We start from the raw sequence: 21,093 nt of genomic DNA, 5'->3' as shown, positions 1-21,093 counted from the left end.
CTTATCTCTCATGAACGAAGCATCAGATTTAAAAAATAAAACCCGTGGGAGAAAAGAATGACACCTTTGATGCCTGAGACTACCAATGCATGGCAAAGAAATGACTTCAGACACCAACACATACACATACAACAACATTACAAAATAGAACACCAAGATCAAACCTGTGCTTCTCCAAGTGGGCAGCTGGTCATAAGTTGAGCATGACTAACTGACCACTTGGGCACCTAAGTGATGAATATATTAATATGTTTGCATTAATAGTATGGATTGTTATCAGCTATTCTAGGTTGTACAATCTTATCTGGCCAATAGAGACGTAATTGTACACATAAGCAAGATAGGCTTCATGCTATCCTGTGGCAGGTGATACTATTTGGCGATAGTACTCGATAAAAAAATGAAAATAAAAATCAGATAGACAGGACTCTTGCTTTAAACTACACCCATCAAACTCGGAATAGGTTGGGGGCCAATTGTTAAATCTGACTGCAAGACTTGGGCCGCATCTTCTCTCTCTCACTCTCTTCCCCCATCGGAATGGGACATTTGGTTTCCACCGTTTCGCCGCAAATAGGCCCTCGTTCCTGCCGGTGACTTCTAATACAAGTGTTATTACTGGTTAGGGTAGGGGATTAATTTAAGGGGTTGTAACGGTTAGGGTAGGGGGTTACTTTAAGGGTTTTAGCGGTTAGGGTAAGGGCTTAGGGTAGTGGGCTTACTTACATTAGTGGCCGGCGGCAGCAGCTTCCAGCGGTGGAGTGAGTTGCGGTGAAATGGCCGTGATCAAATGTCCTGGCCCCCCACCTGGCCAAACAACTCACTACCTCCTTCCCACCTGGCTACACAACTCACTACCGCTCTCCCACCCGGCCAAACTCCTCACTACCTCCCTCCCACCTGGCCAAACAACTCACTACTTCCCTCTCACCCGGCCAAACTCCTCACTGCCTCTCTCCCACCCGGCCAAACAACTCACTACCTCCCTCCCACCCGGCCAAACAACTCACTACCTCCCTCCCACCCGGCCAAACAACTCACTACCTCCCTCCCACCCGGCCAAACAACTCACTACTTCCCTCCCACCCGGCCAAACTCCTCACTACCTCTCTCCCACCCGGCCAAACAAACTCACTGCCTCCCTGCCAGCCAAACAGCCCATTCTCTCACTACCTGCAATCCTCCAAGCTGCATAACAAAGCTTCTTGGGCCGCATGTGGCCCTTGGGCTGCGTGTTTAACAGGCCTAACTTAAAACCATTATCCTGGGGCAGGGATTTCATTTTGCCTATGTTTTAGCTTGATGCTCATATTCTTGTATTGTGCGTGTTGTGTTGTGATATACATTTATAATTAAAAATCATTTAGCAGAGCATCTAAAAACATTTTTTTTTTTTTTTAAAGGGTCACACAGTACAGTCCTACTACGCAGGATCACTACTATTTTAAAAAAAAATTTTGCAAGGCAGCCTACAACCTTCCATGATGTGGTTGCCCGCCTAGCAGAAAGGGCATCTGATTCATGTATCACACACACAAAATAAATAACATAGCCCAGGAGTATGTCACATGGGTCCAATACAATCTCTAGCACCAGGTCTCATTAAAAGAAAAATGTGTTCTAGGAGTTTACGATCAGGAGGGAAAAGGGGGAATCTATTTCTCTCTCGCTGGCAAGCTCCACGGGTCCTCTGAAACCGAATCATTTCATCGGCCTACATTCCAATAGTTTTATTATCAAGTTAATTAATAGACTCCTGTGCTAATATCTAAATGCTAAGCAATTAATGGCACTGAACTATAAATGGCCTTGTCTTTGCTCTCGCAGCAAAATCTTATCAAGCAAATGCAATTCTATCACTTCAGTGATTTAACACGAGCTTCGCTAGGTTAATATTCCCCGGCAAATGCAGAGAGTGGCGCTGTTTTAATTAACCTTCTGTGATTTAAATAGTGAGAAACAAGAGTTTAGAAACTTGCAAAAAGAATAATAAAAGCTGGGTAAGGACACAAGCTAAAGCGCCAACATGTTCTTTTTCATTTTATTGACCTTTCGTAGGAAAATCTTTTAGTGTACAAATTCACTGAATATATATATTATATATATATATATATATATATATATACAGTGGTTGACAAATCACCAAAAAATCTACTCGCCACACAAAAAAATCTACTCGCCACCTAGTACCAAACGTGTGCTGCTTGGGCCAATATTTACTCGCCCGGGGGTTAAATCCACTCGCCCGGGGCGAGCAAATGTATAGGTTTGTCGAACACTGTATATATATATATATATATATATATATATATATATATATATATATATATATATATATATAGCAAATGGAAATATTACTGTATGTTCATTTGCATGTCTTAGACAGGTCTGCAACCCTGCCTTCACCATTATCGCCCAGCATACAGTGCTCCCACTACAGTAAGGGATTCTAGAAAATAACATGCAAATGAGCACACAGTGAAACCTTTTGCTTCAAATCCATTTTGACATGGACCCCTATAAGCTTATGCTTGCTGCATTGCACAGCTTTTCAGCACAGCCTGGGTTAAGATGCATAGCCAGTAAACCTCCCCACAGACAGTTTTCTTTTCCCGTGAACCCAAGCCACTTCAGTGGCTGGGTGCTTCCCCGTGAGACTGTCCTCCGTAAGCTGAACAAGTCCTTGTTGCATTTCACCAAAAATCTTCAGCCGGTAGGTCTAGGTCTTCGGGGTCTTTGACGCCGTCCTCCGTCAGGATTCAGAACGTCCATCTCTTCCTTCCTTCGGCCAAATGGAAAAGTCCAAGTCTTTGTTGTTTTCCCTCCGACGAGGGACGGTAACTAGTCGTAGTGGGTCTTGCCGGAGCACCTCATCTCTGATGGGCTGGGCGGGTTAAAAAATTCCGTCCACTCTTAGCCAGAAGGCCCAGGAACGACGTGAATGAGGGAAGTAAATCCATAGAATCCAAGGTCCGATGCTGGAAACTGTTCGACTGTCGCTGCGGAAGGGCATAACCTTGCCCACAGTGAGTTTCACACGGACGGAACGCTACTAAGAACAACCCCCCCCCTCGGAATTACTCCTGCAGGGGTGCATGGACCAAATAAATCTTGGGCTCATCCCACCTCTCAACCAGGCCAGAGGACCAAATGTGTGCCACTGTCTATCCTACACCTGCCACAGGTAGGATAGACACTACACTTGATCTTAGCCAAAATGCAGAGCAGCAACCTTTTGGGTCTCATCAGTGTGAGGTTGGTTATACTGGCTTTGCAATTTAAAGCTTGGATAGGTATCCACCAAACATTAGTTAAGTTATGGTGGGTAAAAAAAGTGACAAAAATCCCTCCACCGTAAAGCATATAGCAAATGGAAATATTAGTGTGTGCTCATTTGCAAGTCTTAGACAAGTCTGCAACCCTGACTTTCACCATTATCACCCAGCACACAGTGCTTCCACGGTGGCAAGGGATTCTGGGAAATGACATGCATATGAGCACACAGTGCCACCGTTTGCTTCAAATCCATTTTGACTTGGACCCCTATAAGTATATATATATATATTTATATGTATATATTTTAATGCGCATACATACATCTGTTATATGCCGCAGAGTGTTATCTGTAGTTATCTCTATGGTGAATATAAACTCAATCCATAGACTGAAATGATGGTGTACAAAAATTGCTTTAAACAGACATTGTTATGTGAACAATGCACTGTGTGGTTTGCTGCTGCTCAGTGTATTTCAGTCTGTAGATCAGTGGTAATCATTACTTTAGAGCCACATTCCCAACTCAGGACTCTACAGAGGGCCACAATTGTTGTGTGTGTTAAAATGCATTAAAATGGGAAATTGAAAAGGGACTGAAGTTTTCACCTTGGCACTCCTATAGTCATAAGAGGACCCCTGATCTAGAAAGTTACAAGACAGCAGCAGAGAAATTAATAGCCTGCATGCAGCACTGAGAACAATCACTAACCTGCCTATTTCCCCTGACATATGCATGTTTATAAGGCACGTTTTTGGTATGTTGGTAGGGACAGTCTCACCTGAGACCAAACTCAAAGAATTGATGAACCACGTTTAACAATTAAAATATGTTAACCTGAATAAAAAATACAAATTTTAAATCTATTTTAAAGCAGAGGTCCGTGTTGTTTGAGGGGTATATTCTTTTATACTGCCCAAACCGAGAAGGGCTCCATGGAGCGATTCCGTGATCCCCAGCAAATGCTAGGCAGACACAATATGGTTAATGGTTCTGCCTTGCTCCGGCGGCCATAAAAATGGCGAAACTTCCTCTCAAAATGGCAGTACGACTTTCTATTGGTAAACTAGCAGCACCATTTAGTGAAAATAAAGGTGAACAATAGCGCTCATGCAAACAATGAATTACAATAAATTACAAAAAACCTGTGATATAGAGTCCAAGGTAGTCCTGGAGCTGCCCAAAGAAGTGAATCTGGAATCTCCTACCCAGATTTGGTAATGTAGGGGAAAGACACCTCCTGTGGCGCTGAGGAATGGTTTAATTGTGATTGTAGACAAAGTTCTTTTCTTGATGGATTCCTCAAGAGAAAAAGAGAAAACAAGCATACACACTGCAATAGTGCATTACCCAGGGACAACTAGGATGTATAAAGAGAGCAATTTTAATACAATATTAAAATACAGTATAACATATAAAATAAAAAACAATTGATTACACAAAAAAATTTTTTTTACTAAAAAGAATTATACTAAAAAGAACTATCTGTGCCTTGGCATAGGAACCAGATGTCTTGAAACTTGCTCCGTTTGGTGTAAAATTGGAAACTACTCACCAAAAGTGACTAGGACATAAGCGTTATTGAAATTTCCAGTTTCCAATTTTACACCAAACGGAGCAAGTTTCAAGACATCTGGTTCCTATGCCAAGGCACAGATAGTTCTTTTTAGTATAATTCTTTTTAGTAAAAAATTTTTTTTAGTGTAATCAATTGTTTTTTATTTTATATGTTATACTGTATTTTAATATTGTATTAAAATTGCTCTCTTTATACATCCTAGTTGTCCCTGGGTAATGCACTATTGCAGTGTGTATGCTTGTTTTCTCTTTTTCTCTTGAGGAATCCATCAAGAAAAGAACTTTGTCTACAATCACAATTTAGCAGCACCATTTGTCGTGTATTTTTTTTTTTGTCGCACACTGACACAAAAGTTGGGCGTGGGGGGGGGGGGGGGGCGGGGCTGTGGATCAGCTCCAGGGGGGTTTACTAGCTTAGGTACAATGGTAATATTTTAAAAATGCTGCACTTCCTGGACAAGCAGGTGGAGTCTAAATTTCTTATTTAATGCGCTGCTAGTTTACGTTTAGCAACTTTCAAGCACTGCACACTGGTAGATAAAAAGGTTACCTTTTTTTCCAGCAGCCATCATCTTGATAGTAATATTAAGGTCTTCCCTTCTTTCGTCCTCCTCACTCGTTTCTCTGTCATTCTCCATTCCATACCGGTGTGTTACTAAACTCATTCAAACTTACAAATACACAGGGACAGTCCGACTAACTGGCAGACCTTTGGCCAGTTCTATGCTAGTTCTGTTTTCTCTCATTCCAAATGAAGGCATGTCAGGGTCATTGGCTACTTCCCTTGCTATGATGCTACTGCCTGCAGAACAGGACAGGCATTCGCTCTCGCACACAAAGTATACTACCCAACACATCGCTCTCCTACAACCCATTGATCCAGCCACAAATGAGTCATAGAACTTCACGTGGGAACAAGATACATAGAAGCAAGCGCTGCACGGACCTGTAGGTCATGCTAGTTAACAAGAGGGATATTTCATCTACTTCAAACAAATCAATTCACCAATGCTTTATTTAGAAGACCAACCACTTATTTAATAACATCTTATAACCCATTCGGTGCTGTGAGCTCCGGCAACCCTCATCAGACGTTAAAACGGCAACAGTGCTTTCGACTATTTACATTTCAACCGATTGACAAAATGTCAGGTTAGGTTTAAAGGAGCAATTCCTGCTTTTTAAAAAATTTTATTACTGTTTTTTTAACATCAGTTTGAAACAGGATGTCTCCGGAGCTGAACCCCATTAATTTCAGCTCTGGGGATCCCCTGCATCCCGAGATACAGACCTCAAAATGGTATCTCTGCAAAGTTTAAAGCTGCCGTGTCACGCGGGCCAATGGGACGCAGACGCTTCCAAACGCCGCCATTACGTAAACCCTGCTAGCCAAGCGGAGCGGCAACCGGCACCCCTATCGGAGGTAATATCTCTGGAAGCACGAGTCCCCAAAGCTGATATGAATGGGGTTCAGCTCCAGAGACACCCTGCTTCAATCCAATGTTAATAAATAAATAAAATAAATTACGCTAAAAAAAATCGCCAGCTTGGATTGCCGCTTTAAAAGCATATGCAAGGAGTAGCATAAGTTAAAGCAATACCAAATGTGCAATAAGGAGACGGAGAGTAGACATAGGTCTGATATAAGAACACATCTCGGCATTCCTGTAAGTAGTTGACAGTATGGGGAATGTGGTGCTTTGCTATGGTTGCGCAGAACAAGACAAGGTTCAAAACGTAACCATAGCTATAGAAATCACGGTGAAACCGCCCAATAAAATGTGACCTCGTCCCAAGCATCAAAGTAAATGTGTGGCCAATGACAGGTGTTAATGGTACATCTTCATCACTGATAAAACAAAGATAAATCATTTTTGGTAATCTAATTACAAAAGGCTTCTCTAAGGAATTGAAGATTTTATTTTTTTTATCCTAGTATCCTAAACAGATGTCTGAGTAGACATATTACAGACAGACAGCCAAGAAAAAGAGAAGTAAAGAACAGGGAACTCAAACCATAGCTCAGTTTACCAAGATTTCCAAGACCGCATCCAGAAGGGATTTTAAAAGATAGAACACATACAACGTGTGTGTCTCTGTCTTCCTGTGTCTCTGTGTTCTTTTTGTCCTACATGGGACTGCACACACAAAAAAAAGCAAGGACCTCATACATATTAACTGGTGGCTCAGATACAGACCAGGGAAGGTTTATCTGACCGGGAGGCCCTTGTTCACTTAGCGGTGCTATTCCATAACACAACTTCTGACACCACAAGACATCCTTATGGCTGATTCGGGCACACAAAGTTGTCTTATTGAGTAACCCAGCTTGGTAAATATATGACCGAGCATGATTTAGAGTTGGTTTTGAAGCAATACAGGTAAAAGGAGATGTTTATTTTTTTACACATCCTTTAATTTATCTCCTTTTTCATGCAGTAATGTATGTAATAAGAGGACATCCACTCTTCAATCTGCAGCTGGTTAGGAGGCCAACCAAAATGTGCACGCCAGAAATGCAGTATTCAGCAGGCATTCGCTTCCTGCACAATTTGCTTCTAGCAATAATGCAACTACTTCCAGCTATCAGAAATGGAAGCTCAGCAATACCAATGTATTTTAAAGCAGCAGACCTCACTCCCCCATCCCCCCCTTTTTAATTTTGATCAGCATGGGAACCAATTAGTACAGGGGTGGGGAACGTCAGGCCCGAGGGCCATATAAGGCCACCGAAATCATTTGGTCTGGCTGGCCCTGCTAAAGCAACTGCTATAACCGGGGTCACGCTAATTTTTAAAAAAATGGCCGCCGCGCGCCCGATCGGGAGGTGGTGTGAGGCGCCGGCAGCCCTACACGATCCCCAGCAGCCACGTACTTCCCCCACACTCCTCCCGCAGCAGTCTCCACACTTACCCCAGCAGTCGCCCTACACAATCCCCCCAGCAGCAGCAGCAACTACCAGAGGTAGGGGGGGGATCTGTGTGCCTGTCTGTGTCTGTATGGCCCGCGAACGATGTTATAAATATCCAAATGGCCCTTGGCAGAAAAAAGGTTCCAAACCCCTGAATTAGTACCCAGAGTTGAACCGCAATATTTTCAGCTCCAGGAAGCCCTGCTTCCCACAATACTTACTGGCAAAGGCACTTCCTGTTTTTTCCCCCTGCATCACACGAGCCAATAGGATGACGTTGCAGCTTCCTATTGGCACGTGTCACGTATGGGATTTAAACCACCATTTTGTGTTTCCCGACGGGGACTGAAACACGCATGGGGAACTTTTACTTTTATAGATGAACAAAATTTTTAGCATAATATTAAAGATGACAAATCACACGATCCCAAGCTACAATGTTGTATATGCTAGAGCTGGTACTAAAAACCTTAGTTTAAGGGCTAATATTCCACTACCTTAATTACAAGATCACACTTGCTAATCAATTCAACCATCTCTTGTAATATCAAGAGAAGAAGCACTAGCTGCAATGTAACTGGATGGATTTTCTCACTTACAACAGTCCAAAAATTAACAAGCGTTGACAGATGCCACCTCATGTTGTCACCAAGAACTCAAACATCCTGACACTGCATATTACTCTCCCTCAACTTCCTAAAAAGTGATCAAATCTACCTTTGAAAGGTTTCCACCAAATCCTCTGTGTGCCATTGCATTTATGGTTCTTTAACTTGCATTACATACCCCTTACAAGTACATACAGTATCTTCACGTAAAGGGTGAAGATGTTATCTGTTTGTGCTACTACAGTATATGATTGTGTGGATTCTTTTTTTTGCGGACAATTTTTAGTAAATGTTATTTTATGTTATTAAATTAAAGTAGCGCACTTGACATAACCCGTTGGTGTAAATTCAATCAGGATGGGGGAAAAAATAGCAAGGGGGCAATTTGTTTAGATAAAATATTTCTAGATCAGTTAAGTGGAAGTGCAGATTTCTACAAGCTTTGATTGAGCAGGTTTTTAGATATCATGGGTGCCTTACAGAGCCCACGCACACCTTGTAAGGAAGTAGCTAGGAAGCAATTACAGAGGTGACCATTTAGAAATATTGCAAAGCGTTTAAGGCTGCGCTTATAGTGCCGGCGCCGGCGACGCGACGGTCAGGCGATAGTCGCTGGAAAACCAAATAGGGATGACTTCCAGCGATCGCGACCAATCCGTTGCGTCGCGCTTACTGTAAGCGCACGCGACGGCGGCAATGCATTTGTTTTGCCGCGGCGCTGTTTTTGCATTGTTTTTGCCGCGGCGCGTCACTAAGCGCAGCCTTACTTGCGAGACATGAACTAATTGAATCATGTAACTCAGTTTTAAGCACCAACAGAACAGCAAATAAGAATTTTTGATGGACATCAAATACTATTTTGTATCACTAAAAGACCCCAACATTTTCATGCATTAAGTTAAAAGACTCAAAGGTACAGACAAGATATATGGGGAGTCTTTTTCAGAGAAAAGCTATAGTACAAGAAGCCGTACATTGAAGCAGAGAGAGCTACTCGGGTAAAAGGACTTATTTACTTAGAGAGTTGTGGATGCATGGAGCACATTCCCAGAAAAGTTAGTGAGGAAACTACAGTATCGTAGTTACTTGGCCACAAACATCTTTAGCTTACATAAGGGTGAAAAATGGTAATGTCTAAAGTTGCAAAGCAGATAGAGGGAATGGAATACTACGTTTGGTAATAGTCATCAATTGCCACCAATTTCAATGTTAAATAGTCAATTGCAATAGTACAATTATAATTAAATACAGTAAGTAGTCAAACACAAGATTTATTAGTGAGGATTCCACTGGGTCTGTTCAGATATTGATCTATTTTCACTATTACAATAGATTTCTTACATTTCCCAAGATGGTCCTTAACTCATACCACAAATTAAGTGAAAGCGACCTTTTTTGCTCAATCTTTCTGAAACACAATACTGAGGTTCAAAAAGTATTTTGCATTACATTAGACCAGGAGAGGCCAACTCCAGTCCCCAGGGCCCCCAATAAGTCAGGTTTAAGGGTATCCTGCTTTAGTACAGGTGCTGCACAGTCATTCTGACTGAGCTACTGATTGAGCCAAGGCAGCACCTGTGCTGAAGCAGGGATATCTCAATACCTGGCCTGTTGGTGGCCCTTGAGGACTGGAGTTGGCCACCCCTGCATTACAGAGATCTGGTTACCATAGAGAGGCCAACTTTTCTTTATGGCCTTGCATGTTTGGGTAACTACACACTGGTAGATTTAAATGCTTTACAATTGAAGCTAATTTTCTACTACATAAACAACAACAAAAAACATCATCTTTCGTTTGAGTCCTAGATGATTATTTGAACGTCATTCATATTAATTATTGCATTTTTGGCGAGTTGTAGGATAAACAAAACAATGCCATGTTGTGCTTACGACATGTACATCCATAGGTTTGTGGTGTCTAAAGATTTTTCAAGACCGAAGGACAAAAAATAAAGCATTCCCCTCCCTGTGACCATTGAAATGCGGGTAGGCCGGGTATTCCTGTGAGGAAGTAGGGCTTATTCAGCTTCGGAGCAGGGACGGAGAGCAGATGAGGGTGGCTGGCGGCCAAAAAGGAGTACCCGTCTGCCTCCTAAATATAAAAATATATAATTCACCCTGGGCCTGGCTACAGTAGAAACAAATAATATTAAAATTGCAGCATATATAAATCAATTTTAAAACAAAGGAAAACACACCAAAAAAAGTCATCATTCTGGGTTTTTAAGTATCAACTAAAAACGTTTGCATGCAATTTGCTTCCAACTTGATAATGCACCAAAGCATATGCAAATATAGCAATGCATTATTATGCTGATCATTTCAACCAAATCATCCTACCAGCCGATACATCCAAATGATATAGATTGTAAATTTGAATGACATTTAGGAAACCATTTTCATTCTTTGCTCTTTCACTGCAGTGCACACACTTTGGCCAGAGCTTCTTGTTGACCAATATACATAATGAACACACCCCATAATGTACACACACCATAATGTACGCACACCATAATGTACGCACACCATAATGTACGCACACCATAATGTACACACACCATAATGTACGCACACATGTGGATTTTTTTGTCTGACAGAAGTAACCCTTGTGCTGTGAGCAGTGGCTATCTGTGCTTACCTGCTGGGGTTGATACCGTTGTTGGGCTTGCGACAGGTACTGAGCCTGGGGCTGCGGATACTGAGGCTGCGACTGCTGGTTGTAATATGGCTGTTGGCCTTGTTGGCAGTAGCCACTTACACCTTGCTGACCGTACTGAGGCGGCATCTGTTAGAAGAGCCAAGCAAAGTACACACGAGTCAGGAGGGTGGACCAAAAGTATCACTCGTAGTTCAGATGAGCTCCATCATAGTGGACCACACTAAACCCAACTACAGGCGAGAGGAGGATTAACTGATTCTAGAAGAGTCATGAGGTAACATTTATCCCAAAGTGAAAATATAGCAGTGAAATGTTTACACAGCTTTATTTCGATTAGCATTTTGAAATACTTTTTAGCTCAGTGTTAAATTGCTAGCTGTTTCATTTTCTTTTTTTGTAATATTACTGAATGAGTAACAAAACAAAAATTAAGCAATCCCTTTCCAAACACATTGTCCCTATATCCTACTTGGCATTCTGAAAGGGATGAGCATACATAATGAGACTGATGTAATGGGGGTGAGTGGGTTGTATGGATCAACAGTTGATTGACAAGCAGTCAAACAGAATACTTAACTCATGTTACATAGAACCTCGTAACGAATCAGTGCTGTGAAAGCCCCCTTCAGAGGAATACGTGGACAGTGCCAGCATTCAAAAAAGGGATGTTCCAGAAATATTCTTTACAGTGCAAAACACCACTTAAAGAAGTAACATTATGAGTGATTCTTGGTTGCCTTTGGCCCCGGATAAATACTGTAGCTGTTCACTCAGTCAATATGTTGTAAATCCCAATGCCATCAGATACTAAAATGTACTTAACACAAAATGTTTTTCGTTGCAGCCACACAAACCATTAAGGACCAATAAGAGCAGATCCAAATTTAACATTAGAAACAAAATCACAAGAACATCAAATCACAACAAGAAAGATCAGGATTAAAAACCTACTTGTTTACGATTTTACTGCTGTACTGAATTATATACCAATGACCATACATAATCTTCGAGAGTATCTTTCGTCCAAAATTGGGACGTTATCTGCTTTCTTCTGCAGCATAAATGGTGCAAGCTTAGTCGGACATTTCCACAGTGCAAGTGTGTGTTAGTTTTTGCTCTGATTTTTAGCACCCACATTTTTAATATATTTTTTACATTTATATAGTGCAAAAAACGTATGGGTAAAATAACACAAGTGCATCAAATGGAAAAGCACAAGGCAAGAAAAGCAAGGTATGGCCCAAAGAACTTAATGAACAGTGCACATTTTGGAAAAGTATATGATTGTCCATCCTCATTTCAGTCAGGAACCATTTTGGTAAAAGGCACAGACCACATCTATCGCTATAGAATACAAAGCTAAGTTATTTTCAATGCGTATATCTGCTATGGCAGGGTCTTGAGAAGTTAATCTAGAATGACCTTTGCGATCATATGTACCTAAACACATAATTGCTTGATACGGGGAGCAAGACGAATATTTATATAGTTAAGAATATTGCCTTTTTTTGTTCCTAAATACAAAACAGCAACAATATTATTTATTTTTATATATATATATATATATATATATATATATATATATATATATATATATATTATGCAGTGCAACGTGTGTACATTAAGTACTTGCAGTTCAGGAAAAAAAAAACTTTAAACAGATCAAATAAAACTATGCATCTTTCCCCCTATCCAGGGTGATTTCCTACTTCACATATGTTGGGCTGAGAGCATGCCAGAACCAGAAGGACCTTATGTACAAGGGTCGTGAGTACTTGTCTTTGACACTGTATTTTATTCTTATGGTCTAGCTCTAAGGGCTGTTGGAGTTATTATTTAGATAGGGGTCAGGGTCCCTAGTTTATTTAGGTTCCCTTGACATCCCTTTTCTATGTGTTACCCACACCCCCAATTTTGAGCATATTTGACCTTAATACAGTTTTACTCTCTATACATTTCCTGGATCCTCTAACAACAAATGGTGCATTTGAAACGAATAATTAGGCTATATAGCTATTAAACCATTTCCTAAGAGAAGCCATTTATTCCACTTTGAGCACTGGCAGAGAAGACTCTTCTCTAACTATCCTTACTGTATATATACAAATTGAATACATTTAACTGTGTAAGTTGGTAGAAGAGAAGTCCAAGATGGCCCTTATTCCTTCTCTCAGGAGTAGAACATTGGACAGCAGATAATGGATATCGGTAGATTCACAAGGAGGAGGGAAAGACTTCTGCTATGTTGTAAATGCCCAAGGATTGCACACCAGTTCAAGAAGATGATGGGATTTTCCCAATGCCTGTACACGTTCGTAGTCAGTTTTATTATTGTCAGGAGGAACAATCTTTTAATACGTCAAATAACTTTGCTGGTGTAATGACAGCAATGTATAGCATTTACATATTAGAACCCTGATACTGCATTTACTAGTCATGCATAAACTTCAGATAATTCATCCCTGGTGTCAAGACTAGACTCTTTGGAATTCAGTAACATGAAAACAGATTCATTAAAAAAAATATTACTTAACATTATGAATGTAGTGGTTATATACCCTAATTACAGGCATACCCCGCATTAACGTACGCAATGGGACCAGGGGATGTATGTAAAGCGAAAATGTACTTAAAGTGAAGCACTGCCTTTTTTCCACTTATCGATGCATGTACTGTACAGCAATCGTCATATACGTGCATAACTGATGTAAATAACACGTGTGTAACAGGCTCTATAGTTTCCCTGCTTGCGCACAGCTTCAGTACAAGTAGGGAGACGGTACTGCTGTTCATGACGTGCCGACAGGCGCATGCATGAGCTGCTGTTTGCCTATTGGGCGATATGTCCTTACTCGCGAGTGTACTTAAAGCGAGTGTCCTTAAACCGGGGTATCCCTGTACACACACCATCTACTTTATGCTATCTACATCCACGAAGTGAGGAGAAATCATATTACCCCACCTCTGAATTTTGGTTCGGAGGTACGAGTAAAACATTTCAATTTCACGGTCAAACAGTAATGCATTTTTTTTTTAAACCCTGGTAGGTTTTATATTTATGTAGCCATTTGGGTTAGCTTTTTTTTTCTTAGATTATTAGTTTCTAATTAATGACTATTCGTTTTAAAGTCACAGACATTTTTACATGCACGAACACCCATATGCTTGAGTAACACACATCAGTCACTGCTAAGTACCCATATGTTTCGTTTTGGTATATCATATTTCAGTAGCAACTCTGCGGTATTATTTTAGGCAGTTAGGATAACACTTAAACCAGTGTTAAATAGACTGCAATACTTTGACAGAACATTAAACATATTTTAATTTATGCCTGAATATACTGGTTTTTTTTTGTTCAATTTGTTAGTTTTACTTGAGTGACAAATGATAATTAGCAGAGAGAAACATGATCAGCTAAGTTGATAATAGTTAACGAATTAATGAAGAACATCTTACCCATAACTGATTAAGGGCAGACATATTTTCAGTCACTTATCGTTGGAAATACTGGTGCTGGCTGGTATCTTAATACAAACTAATAATTGTGTTTATTTTTCTTAGTCTATTTCACACCAATTACTTAATTAGCAAGTATCAACTTGGCTCTGACTAAATAAAGAAATTCGCAAATACTTGAAACTTTCATCTCCACTTTGGCTATAATGTTGTAGCAGCTGTACTGTATGTACTTAAAAAATTGTGTCTTTTTAAAATCTGTTTTAAACAAAAACTAATAGATGTAACATTATTTACCACTATTGCTTAATTGAAATCAAAATAGAAAAAAAACCCAGGAATAACTTCAAGGAAACGTAATACAAATACACAAAGGAATCCTAAACATGAAAGAACAATAAGAATCTCACTGGATCTGGGGTGTTACAGGAGACAGAAATATGGGCTAGATGTGTGAAGGGGTCCTTTTATTACACTCAATCTCTATGTACAGATGTAGCCCTATTTACTGTCCCCGGACAGTACGGACGAAAAGCAAAACTCTGCAGGGTCCAGAGACGTGGTGGGGGTGGGCTCGTTCTTCCGAATTGGACCCCGTCCCCACGGAGACATGGCCATTTGCAAGGGGATGCCACGGTCAGAAATCTGCGGGTCTTTCCGGCAATGGGACCATTAAGTCTGGCTTCATCTGTACCTATATATTTCTACATGTATGCATCAATTTATTTATTTAGCGCCAACATTGTACACAGCGCTTTTGCAAAATTAGAGAGAAAAAAAAGGTAAATAGAGTACAAACAATGGAGACCAGAGCAACACGCAAATAATAAAGTACGGCAAAGGGAGACCCTGCACTGAAGAGCTTACAATCTAAGTGATATTGTACGAGGGCTTCGTGGGCGCCACTTATCGAACAGATGGATTTTGTGCTCTTTGAGGCTCAAACCTCGTACCTTTCTCTGCTTTTCCATTAAATCCTAAATTGCATCCGAACTCACCCAAATGAATAGGGAATGTAATTAGCATTGTAATGAAACAGCAGATGTGGACAGAGCTCTGAGCTTTAATCAACCCTAAACTGGCCATTAACTGACATCCTATGAGAACTACCCATAACCTTATTAAAGATGTTTTTATAACGATCCTCTTAATGCTATCATGTCATTTTACAAAAGCTGTCAGTCTTTGTTAAACCTTTCTATTAAAAAGATTACTTTTTCCCCCTTTACCGCCAACACACCATTTAATCCTTTCTGCTTGCTCTTCCCACTTCACACATCCAGCTTACTTTGCAACCTATGAAAATGGTAAATTAACTATGAAACGCTGCCACCTTTTCCCTATTCAAGAAAGTGATAAATTGAATGGCTTTGACCTGATGTGAAAGAGAGGGCAGGCATGGTAAAAGCATTTTAACACGGTGCGCGTGTGTTTCATCCCCTTCTCTGAGCAATGCACAGTCAATGAGAAATTACTGCTGTGCCATGTTCACTGCTTTCCTTTCTCTGGGTCTGGAACTCATTTGCCTTTCTGCTGCAGGTCATTCCATTAAAGCTCATTTTTGTTATGCATTCCAAAACGCAGCTCTTACACTGACAGTAAATGGTATCCTAATTTACAACCATCTTGCCGAGTTAACACAGAAGTGTATAATTGTAGTTGTATGTTTGAGGTCCCCTATTACCCACATTCATATATCACCCTCCACTCTTCAAAGATGAATGAAGCATGGGCATGTGTAACATTGAAGTGCCACAACATATGAGTGTTATAGTTTGCCTGGAGAATTGCAAGTGAACGAATATACACTAGTAACATGATTTGTTCCTCTACACCCTTTTAGTGCTCAAGTATCTCATAACTACCAAAACAATTTTTTTATTAAACACAGGGGGGGGGGGGGGAATCAGATGAAATTGTTTGATTTTTTTTATGTTTTACATGCACCAAGAAATTGTATTAGCTATAACGATTTATACACACAGAAAGAACTGCATTGCACCCATTAGAAAATACACCCGGTAGATTTAAAAAAAACAAACTCAAGTGCATTTTTTGGTTTTAATGTTGAATGGTAAATGTCTCCCACTCAACAATAAGATATATATATATATGTATATATATATATATATATATATATATATTGCTATTAGAAGGAGCAATCAGCAATGCATTTATTTTTGACGACGACAGAGTTAACTTTCAACAAAGTTGCCCGTTTGGATGCTTTCTCTACAAGTCTGATGGTGCAAAGCCTTCTTCAATTTCGATTGTTGATGATATCTTAATGCCATGATCAAAAAAACATAACGTGTCCTTTCTGCTTTATGTGATTCAGTGCGGTCACTGGTTTATAAGGATACCATCTGTCCATATAAAATACATTCACTGGCATGTATTACATCTCCCATGCAGCATGTAATCATGTGTGCGTTTGTCATCATTGTCTGACCAATTTATGCCAATTGTTTGACCCTATGAAACATGGTGTATATATCGACATTGCTGTGCCGTTCAAGAATAATACTTGCTAACTGCATGTTGTCCTAAAGCATTGTAATAATCATAGTTAACAGTATGCCCCAAAATAAAGACATCTACAGATATGTATTAAAAAAAAAAGTACACACTGTGTACAATATATTTATGTATATTATGTACAAGCAGACATACACAAATATATATATATATATATATATATATATATATATATACATACAGTGTTCGACAAACCTATACATTTGCTCGCCCCGGGCGAGTGGATTTAACCCCCGGGCGAGTAAATATTGGCCCAAGCAGCACACGTTTGGTACTAGGTAGCGAGTAGATTTTTTTGTGTGGCGAGTAGATTTTTTGCTGATTTGTCAACCACTGTATATATATATTTGTGTATGTCATATACACATGTATATATATACATACATATACGCACACATACACGTATAGAGAGAGATATGTAGCTTTTAACACCATAAGATGGGACACATTTTAGTCATATAAATGCTCTAGAATACATTGTTCACAAACATCTTGACAAACTGTTTGGGGAGATTTGAAGTGCAAGAGTGACTTGGCACACCTTGGTGGAATAACACGTTGCTGGGACCTCCAGCAGAATAAATAATGTAGGTATTTGTTTTTTATTACAAATAGTGGCCTTCCATGCCCTAAGGAGAATGCATGAACTCTCACAGCTTTCGTTACACAGCGCTACGCAGCATTGGTGTATATAGTGAAGGGTTATCATAGATCTTTAGAGTTGCCAACAAATCTTATGCCACCTCTAGCTTATAGGATTTTGTAGCAAAAACTTCTCATTTATTGCTTGAGTAAATGTGAAGTCTTTGTTTGTGTGTCATAGTTGTATTATATCATTGCCCATCACCTCCCAGTGTTGACTAGTTGGCAACCCTGGTGGGATATTCCAATTGTAAAATCAAAAATAAATAAAAGAAATAGCTGAAATTTTGGGATTCTAAGACAATAACATGTTAATTAAATAATTCTGATTAATAAAGTCAATTATTCCTTTGGTATTGAAAGGGAGAGGGATTGACATTCCCTTCCAAAGTGTGACACACACTCAAGTGAGAAATGCAAAACATTCATATTGTGTGTGTGTAAACATGCAGGTATAAAGCTGTAAAGCAGCAAAACATTCACATTGTGTGTGTAAACATGCAGGTATAAAGCTGTAACGCAGCAAAACATTCATATTGTGTGTGTAAACATGCAGGTATAAAGCTGTAAAGCAGCAAAACATTCACATTGTGTGTGTAAACATGCAGGTATAAAGCTGTAAAGCAGCAAAACATTCACATTGTGTGTGTAAACATGCAGGTATAAAGCTGTAACGCAGCAAAACATTCATATTGTGTGTGTAAACATGCAGGTATAAAGCTGTAAAGCAGCAAAACATTCACATTGTGTGTGTAAACATGCAGGTATAAAGCTGTAAAGCAGCAAAACATTCACGTTGTGGGTGTAAACATGCAGGTATAAAGCTGTAAAGCAGCAAAACATTCACATTGCGTGTGTGTAAACATGCAGGTATAAAGCTGTAAAGCAGCAAAACATTCACATTGTGTGTGTAAACATGCAGGTATAAAGCTGTAACGCAGCAAAACATTCATATTGTGTGTGTAAACATGCAGGTATAAAGCTGTAAAGCAGCAAAACATTCACATTGTGTGTGTAAACATGCAGGTATAAAGCTGTAAAGCAGCAAAACATTCACGTTGTGGGTGTAAACATGCAGGTATAAAGCTGTAAAGCAGCAAAACATTCACATTGTGTGTGTATAAACATGCAGGTATAAAGCTGTAAAGCAGCAAAACATTCACATTGTGTGTGTAAACATGCAGGTATAAAGCTGTAACGCAGCAAAACATTCATATTGTGTGTGTAAACATGCAGGTATAAAGCTGTAAAGCAGCAAAACATTCACGTTGTGGGTGTAAACATGAAGGTATAAAGCTGTAAAGCAGCAAAACATTCACATTGTGTGTGTGTAAACATGCAGGTATAAAGCTGTAAAGCAGCAAAACATTCACATTGTGTGTGTGTAAACATGCAGGTATAAAGCTGTAAAGCAGCAAAACATTCACATTGTGTGTGTAAACATGCAGGTATAAAGCTGTAAAGCAGCAAAACATTCACATTGTGTGTGTAAACATGCAGGTATAAAGCTGTAACGCAGCAAAACATTCACATTGTGTGTGTAAACATGCAGGTATAAAGCTGTAACGCAGCAAAACATTCACATTGTGTGTGTAAACATGCAGGTATAAAGCTGTAAAGCAGCAAAACATTCACATTGTGTGTAAACATGCAGGTATAAAGCTGTAACGCAGCAAAACATTCACATTGTGTGTAAACATGCAGGTATAAAGCTGTAACGCAGCAAAACATTCACATTGTGTGTAAACATGCAGGTATAAAGCTGTAACGCAGCAAAACATTCGCATAGTGTGTGTGTAAACATGCAGGTATAAAGCTGTAAAGCAGCAAAACATTCACATTGTGTGTGTAAACATGCAGGTATAAAGCTGTAACGCAGCAAAACTACTCCCCCCCCCCCCCCTCTGTTCTTCTAATTTGTATATGTAAAGCATCCAACAATGCATAATTCTACATTCTTAGTTAAACTGGGTTAAAAAAAAAAAAAAAAAAAGAGGTATAGGTGCGCTCAAAACTAATGGTGCCACTTCTAATTAGGATAAACAATTTATTATAGACTATTTTACAAAATGACATCAATAAGAGAGGAGGATAATAAAGAAAATACCCGTGCAAGGATTCACATAATGAATTTTAGTAGAACATATAAAAAATTACAATAGAACATATAAAAATGTATATACAGCTCAACTCCGTTATAGCACAATCTGAACGTGGCTCCTGATTTAAAAACATCTCCAAGGTTGTTTTTTTTAAAAATATTATAACATTCAATGCTTTATTGCGGGCGGACGGACGGACGGACAGACAGACGGACGGACACAGAGAGTAGAGAGCTGTAGATGCCAGTTAAGTCCTCGCGTGGCAGCCATTGTGCCATCCCGGTTATAACGCGGTCTCATTATGTGGACCCCGAGCACCACATTATAACGGGGTTCCGGTGTGTGTATATTATAAACAGCACATGGACTATGCCACATAGAACATGAACAGTGCTACATAGAACAGTGCTGCATATAAAGGTAGCAATGTTGCATTAGAATAGATTCAGTGTTACCAGGTCTCCCATGTAAGTCACGAACTGCTCTTTGAAGAAATTGGCAGGTTGTGAAGCAGAGTAATGAATGTTCCACTCCGAGTGAATGGAACGCAGATAGGGAAGGCACCCGCTTTCAGCTCGATGAAGCAGTCACACTCCCAGTGTGGAGAAAGTTAAGTTCAGTCTCTGATGGCACTCCACCTCTGATCGTCACTGCAACCAGACGCCCGCTGTCCGTTGGACATACATCACATTCGGTTAGGGAATGCACCCGCTCAGCGTTAGGCTCAACATGACACAGTCTTTGAGGTGGTAAAGTCACCTGAGTTACACCACAGCTGTAATTGTTAGATAAAAATAAACCTGGTCTTCTAAGTGGATTCATTGTGCTAAATAACCGCTACAAAGGCTAAATATAGAGCAGCGATGCGCAAACTAGGAGGCACACCACAGGGGGTGGCAGATTTTTCTGGGGGGGCGCAGGCGGTTCCAGAGGCCCCTGTGCTCTCTCCCAAGGCATTTAAATTAAATGCCGGGGTATCGCGTGAGGCCTCTGCAACGCTATATTTACCTAGGTTCAGGCGCTCTGTGACGCGTGTCACATGACCCCGCAGCATCATTTGATGCAGGTCTAAGGAAGGGCGTGGGGGGGCGCGAGCATCCAGGCAGGGAAGACAGGGGGCACAGCAGCAAACGTTTGCGCTCCCCTGGGGTATAGAATGACAAAGAGAAATAGCACACAATCTATTTCCAACGCGTTTCGTATAAACAGATACTTCATCAGGGTCTTTTCTTTATTACTTAAGCTGGCAATCGTTGGTGCTCCTGTTATAAATCTGTAAAAATCCTAATTGTGTTCCAAACATAATGGCCGCCATATAGTTT

General features: G+C 40.1%; 1 protein-coding gene across 13 annotated transcripts in view; it reads right to left on the bottom strand.

Moving 5' to 3' along the window:
- ARID1B (AT-rich interaction domain 1B) overlaps positions 1–21,093 on the bottom strand; it is a 398,185-nt gene that overhangs the window by 296,073 nt on the left and 81,019 nt on the right. For 8 of the 13 annotated variants that reach the window (XM_075596966.1, XM_075596968.1, XM_075596967.1 and 5 more), the window contains exon 3: positions 11,010–11,156. The exons of the other annotated variants lie outside the window; for them this stretch is intronic. In XM_075596966.1, coding sequence (XP_075453081.1) covers positions 11,010–11,156 — 147 coding nt within the window. The remainder of the gene's footprint in view (positions 1–11,009; positions 11,157–21,093) is intronic. 13 annotated transcript variants of the gene reach the window in all.

This window comes from Ascaphus truei, chromosome 4, assembly GCF_040206685.1.
Source record: "Ascaphus truei isolate aAscTru1 chromosome 4, aAscTru1.hap1, whole genome shotgun sequence".
Lineage (NCBI taxonomy): Eukaryota > Metazoa > Chordata > Amphibia > Anura > Ascaphidae > Ascaphus > Ascaphus truei.
This window is presented reverse-complemented; position numbering and strand designations above follow the sequence as displayed.